Below are 11,425 nucleotides of genomic sequence, written 5' to 3' on the forward strand. Positions count from 1 at the left end.
CTGGGCTGGATTCGAACCTGCCACCTTAGGTGTATGTGGCTGGCGCCTTAGCCACTTGAGCCACAGGCGCAGAGCCAAATCTTACTGTTTTAAATTAAAAACGATTATAGTATCATATTGCTTAGAGCCTTGAGAAAAATAGGTAAGAGTATAAAACTGATACCTAGTTTTTATAAATTATAAATGAAAACGTCAAGGCAAAGGTGAAGATTAAGCAGAAAAGAACAACTTAAAAATCATTAAGATCTTGTCCCCACTTTGTAATTAATTTGTTACAGTTTTTATTATCATTAGAATTTATAAGAAAATCACAATGAGCTTCCATGTTCTCTGTACATTGAAGTGGTCTGAGGTCAATTAACATTTTCTTCTTCCCTTTCTTTCTGTGTCAGTCTCACTCTGTTGCCCTGGCTAGAGTGCAGTGGCATCATCATTAGTCACTGCAACCTCCAATTCCTGGCTAAAAGCAATCCTTTTGCCTCAGCCACCTGACTAGCAGAACCACAGGCATGTGCCCTTGTGCCTGGCTAATTTTTTTTCTATTTTTAGTACAGATGGGGTCTTGCTCATGCTCAGGCAGGCTAGTCTCTTTAACTTCTACCTCAAGGGATCCTCCTACCTTGCCCTCCCAGAGTGCTAGGATTACAGCCATTAGATACCATGTCCTCTGGCCTTTTTTTTTTTTTTGATACCAGGTCTCTTTTTGTCACTTAAGCTGGGGTACAGTGGCATAATTATAGCTCACTACAGAATTGAACTCAAATGATCCTCCGACCTCAGGATTATAGGCATGGGCCACTAAGCCTGGCCAGTATTTACAGCTAATTATTAACATTCAAAATGGAAACAAACACAATGCTGATTCATAAAACTATTTTTCTTTGGCTACATGTATGTGTTTTGTTTGATCTTAAAATATAAATACATAGAGATGTAACTGTTTATGGATGGATGATATCATTTTACATTTGTGTAATGCTTTATAGTTTTTTTTTTTTTTTTTTTTTGAGACAGAGTCCCACTATGTTGCCCTTGATAGAGTGCTGTGCCATCACAGCTCATAGCAACCTCAAACTCTTGGGTTTACACGATTCTCTTGCCTTAGCCTCCCAAGTAGCTTGGACTACAGGAGCCTGCCACAATGCCCTGGTATTGTTTTCTTGTAGTTGCCACTGTTGTTTGGCAGGCCCTGGCTGGGTTTGAACCCACCAGCCCCATTGTGTGTGGCTGGCGCCCTAGCCGTTGACCTATAGGTGCCAAGCCCAATGCTCTATAGTTTTTCAAAGCATTTTCACTCACATTATCTTCCACATATACTATCTCTGATTTTGGCAACAAAAGCCCTGTGAGGTAGACACAGCAAATGTTTGCATTTTAATTAAAGCAGGAAGGGAGGCTAAGAGAGGTTTATAATTTGCTCAAGGTGAAACATGAATAAGATTTTGAGGATATCATTTAAATATTGTTTTTATGTTATATTGTGCTGCTTCTTACTATATTATGTTGATAGTTGAAATATCACTATAATGTCTAATTTATATGATTCTCTTGAAGTGGCTGGTAAAATGAACCTTCTGACTCAGTCTACAGGGTTTTAAGCATTTTCCCACATTTTACACATAATTTGATTACCTTTGTCCTAAATGAATAATCTATCTGGGAATGAAAAAACATGATTAGAAAACAAAAAGCCATGATAATGTTCTGACAAGGAGCTATCTTTCATACCTCTCCAGGTGAAAAAGAACTTAAAAAAAAGTACCAACTAAAAACAATGTTAATGAGGCATGTGATCAAGTCAAAATTGTGTATCTTGTTTCTTCATTGTGGTGAAGAGTGTTACCTGGATTCCTTCTACCTATGGAGTTGATTGTCAGCTCTGTGGCAGAATTCTGCATCTGACTTTAGCCTTAGGGAAGCTAAGAGGACAAAACTCAAAAGCTCAACTTTTTGGTTGGTGTAGATAATTCAATGAACTCTTTTCTGCTTCTGCATCTGTTGGCCAGGAGACCTGGATGTGATAAGGCTTCAGTTCCTCAGGAGGAACAGAATCTGGGGCATTGCTCATGAGGTCATGTCCCCGGAAGGATTTTGGGAAGGCTATGACATCTCTGATACTTGGAGCTCCAGTGATAAGGCACATCAGTCTGTCTAACCCTGTGAATAAAATACAAAGAGGTACAGATGAGAAATGCAATCTACTGTTGAAAACTCCTTAGTTTGTCTATAAGTTGTAGAGAACTTTGTTTTTTTTTCCTTGGGGTCAGTCTCACTATGTCAGTAGAGTGCTGTGGCGTCACAGCTCATAGCAACCTCAAACTCTTGGGCATAAGTGATTCTCTTGCCTCAGCTTCCCAAGTAGCCAGGCACCCACCATAACGCCAGGCTTTCTTTTTTTTAAGAGACAGAGTTTTACTTTATCGCCCTTGGTAGAGTGCTGTCATGTCACAGTTCACAGCAACCTCCAACTCCTGGGTTTAGGCAATTCTCTTGCTTCAGCCTCCCAAGCAGCTGGGACTACAAGCACACGCCACAATGCCTGGCTATTTTTTGTTTGTTTGTTTTTGTTGCAGTTTGGCCGGGGCCGGGTTCAAACTTGCCACCGTTGGTATATGGGGCCAGTGCCCTACCCACTGAACCACAGGCACTGCCTGCTATTTTGTTGTTGTTGCAGTTGTTTAACTGGCCTGGAAAGTTTTGAACCCACCAGCCTTGGTGCATGTGGCTGGTGCCCTACTCACTGAGCTATGAACACTGCCCTAAGTAAGAATCTTTTTATTTTGAGACAGAGTCTTACTTTGTCACCCTCGGTAGGGTGCCCTGGTGTCAGAAGCTCACAGCAACCTCAAACTCTTGGGGTTAAGTGATTCTCTTGCCTCAGCCTCCCAAATAGGACTACAGGTGCCCGCCACACACCTGGCTATTTTTAGAGATGAGGTCTCACTCGGACTCAGGCTGGTCTCTGAACCCATGAGCTCAGGCAATCAACTTGCCTTGGCTTTCCAGAGTGCTAGGTTACAGGCATGAGCCACTGCGTCCAGCCAAGAATCTTTTTTTAAAGGTATTTTTTCTTGAGTCTCACTCTGTTGCCCTGGGTGGAGTGCCATGGTGTCATAGCTCACAGCAACCTCAATCTCTTGGGCTCAGGAGATCTTCTTGCCTCAGTCTCCTGAGTAGCTGGGACTACAGGCACTGAGTAGTCCTGAGCTCAAGCAATCCACCTGTGTTGGCCTCCTAGAGTGTTAGGATTACAGGTGTGAGCCACTGCACTTAGCCATAAGACTCTTTAGGAAGCTGAAACCAACCATAGTTTCCTGCCTTTTTCAAGGACGTTTGTTTGGTAAGTTTTTTTTTTTTTTTTTGAGACAGAGCCTCACTTGGTCACTCTTGGTAGAATGCCCTGGCATCATAGCTCACAGCAACCTCAAACTCTTTGGTTCAAGTGATCCTCTTACCTCAGCCTCCCACCATAACACATGGCTATTTTTGGGAGATGGGGTCTTGCTTTGGCTCTGGCTGGTCTTGAACCTGTGAGCTCAGGCAATCCACCTGCCTCGGCTTCCCAAATGCTGGGATTATAAGTGTGAACCACACTGCACGTGGCCTGATTTGGGCAGTATTAATTTAAGACCCTGTAGTTTTATTCTAAAACATCTTTCAAATGCAAATTATCAGTTAAGTTTTATCTTTATAACTAATAAAATATATTTAAAAAACACATTACTTATAACAAAGTCAAAATTCTCATAGAACCCTTGAGCTCATCTGCCTACCTCCACCACTACAAAGTGTAAACCCAAATTTGAGGCACAGTGCTATGCAATTCAATTTAATTGATAAAAGGACAAATTATTTACCTAATGCAATTCCTCCATGAGGGGGTGCCCCATATTCTAAAGCCTGGAGCAGATGGGAGAGCAATTTCACATCTTCCTAAAATTCAAAAGATAATTCAGTTTATTTTATTTATTTATTTACTTTTTTGAGTATCAAGTTGAGAGTATCAACTTGTTGTCCTGGGTAGAGTGCCACAGCATCACAGCTCATAGCAACCTCCGACTCCTGGGCTTCAGCGATTCTCTTGCCTCAGCCTCCCAACTAGCTGGGACTACAGGTGCCTGCGACACTGCCCGGCTATTTTTTGTTGTTGTTGTTGCAGTTGTCATTGTTGTTTAGCTGGTACTGTAACCACTGTGCTATGGGCGCCGAGCCAGACAATTCAGTTTAAACACACACTAAAGGTTCACTGAGTGCTACACACTAGGCTTAGGTGCTAAAGGGGAAAAATACCTTAATATGATTTAACTAATAGTAAAAACTCGCTGGGAAAGTGTACGAAACAGTATCAAGCTTATAGTTAAGGAAATACAACTAGTTGCAGATGATTGTAACATGTAGAAAAATGCCTGGTGCTCAGTAAATGCAGCTACTACTCTGTTGATAACATAAACAGAAGAGGCCCAATAAAGGAGGTGGAGATGTAGACTCAGAAAGGAAGGATAAAAAGCAGGAAACTCCCATCACAGAGATCAAGGGAAGAAAACATTAGTAAGAGGGTGACATTGTCAATGCTGCTGGGAGGAGGGGAGCTTATGGGTTAGGAAGAGGTCAGTGGATTTGGTGACCATGTGATAAGTTTCATCAGGCAGTACATGTAGAAATGTTGAAATGTCTGCCAGTGGTTCCCCAATCAGGCTACTAATTGAAATGGAGCAGGGAGATGCAAACAAACAGATCCCAGCCTCACACTTAGAGTTTTTGTGGTCTGGTATGGGCTAAGGCAGCAGTAGGTTTTGTTGTTTTTAATGCTTTGCAGGTGATTTGATTCTAATGTGCAGCAGGCCTGAGAAGCACTGGTATTCAGAGAAGAAGTAGCAGTCTTCTTACTGACTCTTTTGAAAAGGGTAACAATGAAAGGAATGAAAAAGGTAAGCTGAAAACTGGTGATTGGAGGCTTTGACTTTGCTAACAGATTCACAACCCTTAAAGCTAAAGGGAGAGTCTGATCAAAGCATCCAATCCTGTTCTCATATTTAAAGTTCTTCTATCCTCCCTCTCACCTGTTAATGCCACAAAATGATCTTTTAAGACCAGACTCTCTTGGATTCCTTTTCCTTTCCGAAACCTATCTTACAGTCTTCTACAGAATCACCAACTGCAAATTCCTAGGTTTGCATCTGTACAGACTTTTTAAAAATCTTGATTACACAATTTTCTCTCACCAATATACCCCCACTTTAAATGCAGCTAAAGTAGTATTTATTAAGTGATATAAAGTGCTTTCAAACTTCTCTTCATCTAACATTATCCACATTTTCAGTACTGCTTCATTTTACTGAGCAGTGTAGTGTTTAGGAGCTTGAGTTTCAAAGCTGCCCTGCCTGGATTTGAATCCTGGCTCTGCTTGCTTCTGTACTGTGTCATCTTGGCAAGATAATTAATCTGCCTCAGTTTCTCATCTTTAAAATAGGCAGAATAAGGGCATGTATCTCATCAAGTAATTGAAAGATTAAATGCATAAATATGTATAAATTACTTAAGCAGTGCCTGGCACAAAGTGAGCACTAATAAAAAGCTATTATTTACTTTTTCAAGTCCTACAATGAAGATAGAGACATAAGCTGAAGCTATTTTGTATTTAGTGAACCCTTCATTCATAAAAAATGTTTAACAAAACTGGCAAATACTCTGGTAAAAAAGTAAACTGATGTTAGAAGATGTTTGTTACCTTTAGTAGTGTTTCCAGGATGTAACGCTGTAGCTCTGCATCGTGAATTCGGATAGAACCACCTCCTATCTCATGGCCATTTAAAACCAGGTCATAGTGTTGGCTACGGACCTAGAAGATTCACAGAGCCTTTATGTTAAAGAAAATTTTGGCTTTCTGTTGGGTTAAAGATGCTGTAGCTACTTAGAGATGATGTATTAACTACTGGCTCAAACCCCCAAATCTTCTGGGGCTTCCAGAACTGGGTCCTAGTTATCTTTAGAGTATGAAATCTGAAATTCTAGGCTATTTTTACACATTTCCTTTTTATTTGGAAAATAAAGATAGATTTGGTACCTTTTTGGGCTCAGTGTATAGGAGGTGGATGTCATTGGGGTGGGGAGCAGTAAATGGGTGGTGGGTAGACTCCAGCTCACTGGGATTTTCCTCCTTGGGAAGGAAGAGTGGGAAATCCACCACCCAAAGGAAAGAGAACAGAGACGTGTCACGGAGGACCACTCCTCTCATTTCCAGAAGATCAGCACACTCAAGTCGTAATTTTCCCAACAAAGAGCACTGCAAATAGAAGACACAAACGTTCAGTTTCTTGACTTCTCTCTCATGAATTGTGAATGTTCTTAATAACACAGAATAGCAAATCCTTCTCAGAAGGTTTTCAATCAACTTTGCCCAGATCTAACAAAGGAATCACTATTTATGGCAGTTCCAGCCTTATGAAATGTATTTCTAAATAAGACGACTTGAAAAGAGGGCTAGGCAAGGTGGCTCAGGCCTGTACTCTTAGTACTCTAGGAGGCCAAAGCAGGTGGATTATTTGAGCTCAGGAGTTTGAGACCAGCTTGAGCTAGAGTGAGACCCCATCTCTATTAAAAATAGAAAAATTAGGCTCAGCACTTGTGGCTCAAGCAGCTAAGGCGCTAGCCACATACACCTGAGCTGTCAGGTTCAAATCCAGCCTGGGCCCACCAAACAATGATGGCTGCAACCAAAAAATAGCTGGGCGTTGTGGCAGGTGCTTGTAGTCCCAGCTACTTGGGAGGCTGAGGCAGAATTGCTTAAGCCCAGGAGTTGGAGGTTGCTGTGAGCTGTGATGCCACAGCATTCTACCCAGGGTGACAGCTTGAGGCTCTGTCTCAACAACAACAACAACAAAATAGAAAAATTAGCTGGGCATTGTGGTAGGCACCTGTAATCCTAGGTATTCAGGAGGTTGAGGCAAGAAGATTGCTTGAGCCCAAGAGTTTGAGGTTGCTTTGAGCTATGATGACACTACCCAGTGTGACACAATGAGACTGTCTCAAAAAGATTAAAAAAAAAAAAAAAGGCTCGCCCCTATAGCTCAACCGGCTAAGGCGCCAGCCACGTACACCTAAGGTGGCGGGTTTGAATCCCCAGCCCGGACCCGCCAAACAACAATGACGGCTGCAACCAAAAAATAGCCGGGCGTTGTGGCGGGCGCCTGTGGTCCCAGCTACTTGGGAGGCGGAGGCAGGAGACTCGCTTGAGCCCAGGAGTTGGAGGTTGCTGTGAGCTGTAATGCCACGGCACTCTACCCAGGGGGACAGCTTGAGGCTCTGTCTCAAAAAAAAAAAAAAAGACTTGAAAGTAGAAATTACTGCTTGATCCATGGGTTACAGAATGGATGTTGTGTTAGCAGCCATGAAAACAACATTTAACTCTTTTTACATCTCCACCAGAACTCTTCATTGACTAGATGCATTATCAATGATCAGTCATATTTTGGAAGAATGTTTTACTAAGCAGTAGGGCTCAACAATGGGCTTAAAATATTCAGTGAACCATGATATAAACAAGTGTGCTGTTATCCAGGCTTTGTTCTTCCATTGATAGAGCACAGGCAGAGTAGGGCCCTAGGATTTCTGGAGAGGTCAATGAGTCACATTAGCCCCTTAATGAGAAACCCAGTCTATTCTTTCAAGCCAAGCATGACCTCTCTGCTCTAATTATGAAAGTCCTAGTTGACATTTTCTTCCACTACAGAGCTGTTTTGTTTACACTGAAAATCTGGTGTTTGGTGTAGCCACTTCATCAATGATCTTAGCTGAATCTTCTGGCTAACTTGCTGCAGCTTCTATATCACCACTTGCTCTTTCACCTTGCACTTGGATGTTATGGAAATGGCTTCTTTTCTGAAAACTTATGAACCAACCTCTGGTAGCTTTCTACTTTCCTTCTCTTAACTTCTTTACTGCTCTCAGCCTTTGTAGAACTGAAGAGAGAATGAGGACCTTCTTCTGGATTAGGGTTTGGCTTAAGGGGAATGTTACGGTTGGTTTGATTTTTTGTCCAGCCAGATCACTCAACCTTTATCCCTATCAACAATAAAGCTGTTTCACTTTCTCAATCAAAAACCCCCCAAACCCTTATATACAAGTGTTAATTTTTTTCCCTTTTAAATTCTTTTTAAGATTTTTTTTTTTTAAGTCTTTCTCTGTTGCATGGACTAGAGTCCAATGGCATCCTTATAGATTGATACAACATCAAACTCCTTGGCTCAAGTGATCCTCCTGCCTCAGCCTCCTGAGTAGCTGAGACTACAAGCATGAGCCACCACACCCTGCCAAGTTTTCTATTTTTGGTAGAGACAGGGTCTTGCTCTTGCTAAAGCTGGTCTCAAACTTCTAACCTCAACTGATTCTCCTGCCTCAGACTCCCTGAGTACTAGGATTACAGGTGTGCACCACTGTGTCTGGCTCCTAAACATCAATATTCCTGTTTGACTTTTGTACTATACTTCTGTATATTTCACAAAGACCTTTAAAGTTAAAGTTAGTCTTCCATATATCCCCTCTGAAGAATGGTGATTTAGTCAGTGTGGATGATAGCACTTACCACCTATAGCTGCTGCTCTTCAAAAAGGTCTCACCTTGCCCAAGTTAGCTTAGGGGTGTGTGCCAGCCCACAAGTCATTCCAGTGGTGTGATCTGTCCCTCCACAATTTTAGGAATGCATTATGTACAGGAATTTGAGACTTACTACATTTTCTTCATCCATAAAACCTTGAAAATGAAATATTTTTTTCATGGGCATATAATACCCATAGCTACCTAAATGGCTTTCCCTAATCAGGGTCAGATCTAATTTGTATGAGTAATGACAATGGAGGCTGGTAGCTGAAGAAAAAAGCTCTAGTTTTTATATAGTGCATTATAAAGCATTAAAAGATTTTTGCAGAAAAGGTCCATTTTATGAGTTATCAATACCAAGTATGTACTCTATAAATATAGGAGAGGAAAGGCATCATTCATCATCAACAGTATATATGCTTGGAGGTAATTTTCTTACTGCTTTCTTGTGTTCTCCTGCAGTTAAGAGGACCATATCTTCCTCTTGGATCTCCATTAATCTGGTTAATTCCAGTCTTTGTTCCTCTATTATGAGTTTAGCAACTGGAGAATTCCAGTTTCTACCGACTTTCAGGAATATAGGTAAGACTTCCTGTGAAAAAGAAAAAGGCATACTTAAACTTTTTTTTTTTTAAGTGGGACTTACTCTCTCATAGTACAAAGATTTCTTGCTCTCTAAAGAGAATTTGTAGATTACCTCTGTTCCCTCCCTAAGCCCTTCAAAATGATACCAAAGAAATTTCAAAAAGTAATTTCACCACATTGAAAAAAAAGACAGTGAAGGGTGGAGAAGAATATCAGTAGCAGGCTTGGTGCCATAGCTCAGTGGTTAGGGTGCTGGCCACATACACTGGGACTGGCAGGTTCGAACCCAGCCCAGGCCTGCTAAACAACAATGACAACTACAAAACAAAAGTAGCTGGGTGCTGTGGCAGGTGCCTGTAGTCCCAGCTACTTGGGAGGCTGAGGCAAGAGAATTGCTTAAGCCCAAGAGTTGGAAGTTGCTGTGATGCCACGGTACTCTGCCAAGGGCAACACAGTGAAACTCTGTCTCAAAAAAAAAAAAAAAAAAAGGGCTTGGTGCCTGTGGCTCAAGTGGCTAAGGTGCCAGCCACATACACCTAAGTTGGTGGGTTCAAATCCAGCCTGGACCCGCTAAACAACAATGATGGCTACAACCAAAAAATAGCAGGGCGTTGTGCTGGGCGCCTATGGTGCCAGCTACTTGGGAGGCTGAGGCAGGAGACTTGCTTGAGCCCAGGAGTTGGAGGTTGCTGTAAGCTGTGATATTACAGCACTCTACCCAGGGGGACAGCTTGAGGCTCTGTCTCAAAAAAAAAAAAAAAAAAAAATATCAGTAGCAGAGAGATTTCTACAATTTTTGACAGATTGGAAGTGAATAGAGTAGGAAAGATTAAAGAAGCAAGATGCAGGAAGCTCTGGCTTAGAGAACAATGGAGGTGGCCTCAGCACAGAACTAACTGATTTTACCCTGCAGAATCCTAAAGAGGTTCAGGACTCTTCTTTTTTAGAGACAGAGTTTTACTTTATCGCCCTCGGTACAGTGCCGTCACGTCACAGCTCACAGCAACCTCTAGCTCTTGGGCTTAGGTGATTCTTTTGCCTCAGCATCTGGAGTAGCTGGGACTACAGGCGCCTGCCACGCCTGGCTGTTATTTTGTTGTGGTTTGGCTGGGGGCCAGGTTTGAACCCACCACCCTCTATATATGGGACCCTCTGTATATAGTGCCCTACTCACTGAGCCACAGGCCCAAGACTCAGGACTCTTAAAGCTTAAGTTCCCAGGGTGCCAGCCAATGGCCTTGCTGCTCACCCTAAAGTAAACCTAACCATTTACAAAGCCTCTCCAAGGACTCTGAGGTTCCAACTAGCTTTTAAGATGCTGCATTCTTAAATATGTGCAGACAGCCAAAAACCACCATACACTGAAGAAACTCTGCAATATTTAGAAAAGAAAAAGAAAAGACAAAGACATAAAAAAAGAAAAGACATACATAAAAAATGACCCTAGGAAAAGAGATTATTTAGGGACCAAAAGAGAACCTGAAAGGCTTAAATCCAAAAAGGTACCCCAAAAGGGTTTTTATTAATAAAAGCAGAATATGATGTAATGAAAGAGCTATTGGGAAATAAAAACAGAATAAATAAAATAAAGGAAATGATGGAAATGATACAGAAAAAAAGAGACATATAAGGTAAATAAAAGGGTTCAACATGTAATTAATAGAAATTCCAAAGAGAGATTAGAAAAAATGATGAGGTCAAAAACAATTAGATTATAAAAGAATTTTCTACAGATAAAAGATATAAACCTTCATATTAAAAGGTCCCTTCGAGTGTGCAACACATTGAATAAAAAAATGATCCAAAGAGCCATCCATGGTGGCTCATGCCTCTAATCCTAGCATTCTGGGAAGCCAGGTGGGCAAACTGCTGAGCTCAGGAGTTCAAGACTAGCAAGAGTGAGACCTGCCTCTAAAAACAGCTGCGCAGTGAGGTGGGCACCTGTAGTCCCAGCCACTAGGGAGGATGAGGCAAGAGGATTGCTCAAACATGAGTTTGAGGTTGCTATGAGCTATGATGATGCCATGGTACTCTAGCCAGGATGATAAAGTCAGACTCTGTCTCAAAAAAAAAAAAAAAATCCAAGCTACACATACTGTGAGATTTCAGAACATTAAGAGGTCCCAGGCTCAGCACCAGCCACATACACCCAAGGGTGGTGGGTTTGAACCCAGCCCTGGCCAGTTAAACAACTGTAACAACAACAACAAAAATAGCCAGATGTTGTGGCAGGCACCTGTAGTCC

At 41.7% G+C, this 11,425-nt stretch overlaps 1 protein-coding gene across 1 annotated transcript in view; it reads right to left on the minus strand.

Annotated features, from left to right (window-relative positions):
* Positions 1 to 1,793: 1,793 nt before the first annotated feature.
* DARS2 (aspartyl-tRNA synthetase 2, mitochondrial) overlaps positions 1,794 to 11,425 on the minus strand; it is a 34,912-nt gene continuing 25,280 nt past the window's right edge. Inside the window, exons 13-17 of the mRNA XM_003785697.3 lie at positions 9,035 to 9,187; positions 6,065 to 6,283; positions 5,729 to 5,839; positions 3,858 to 3,933; positions 1,794 to 2,157 (exon numbers count right to left, since the gene is read on the minus strand). Coding sequence (XP_003785745.1) covers positions 1,943 to 2,157; positions 3,858 to 3,933; positions 5,729 to 5,839; positions 6,065 to 6,283; positions 9,035 to 9,187 — 774 coding nt within the window. The 3' untranslated portion in view covers positions 1,794 to 1,942. The remainder of the gene's footprint in view (positions 2,158 to 3,857; positions 3,934 to 5,728; positions 5,840 to 6,064; positions 6,284 to 9,034; positions 9,188 to 11,425) is intronic.

This window comes from Otolemur garnettii, unplaced genomic scaffold (genome assembly GCF_000181295.1).
Source record: "Otolemur garnettii isolate 467f Iridium unplaced genomic scaffold, OtoGar3 scaffold00016, whole genome shotgun sequence".
In the NCBI taxonomy this organism is placed as follows: Eukaryota; Metazoa; Chordata; class Mammalia; order Primates; family Galagidae; genus Otolemur; species Otolemur garnettii.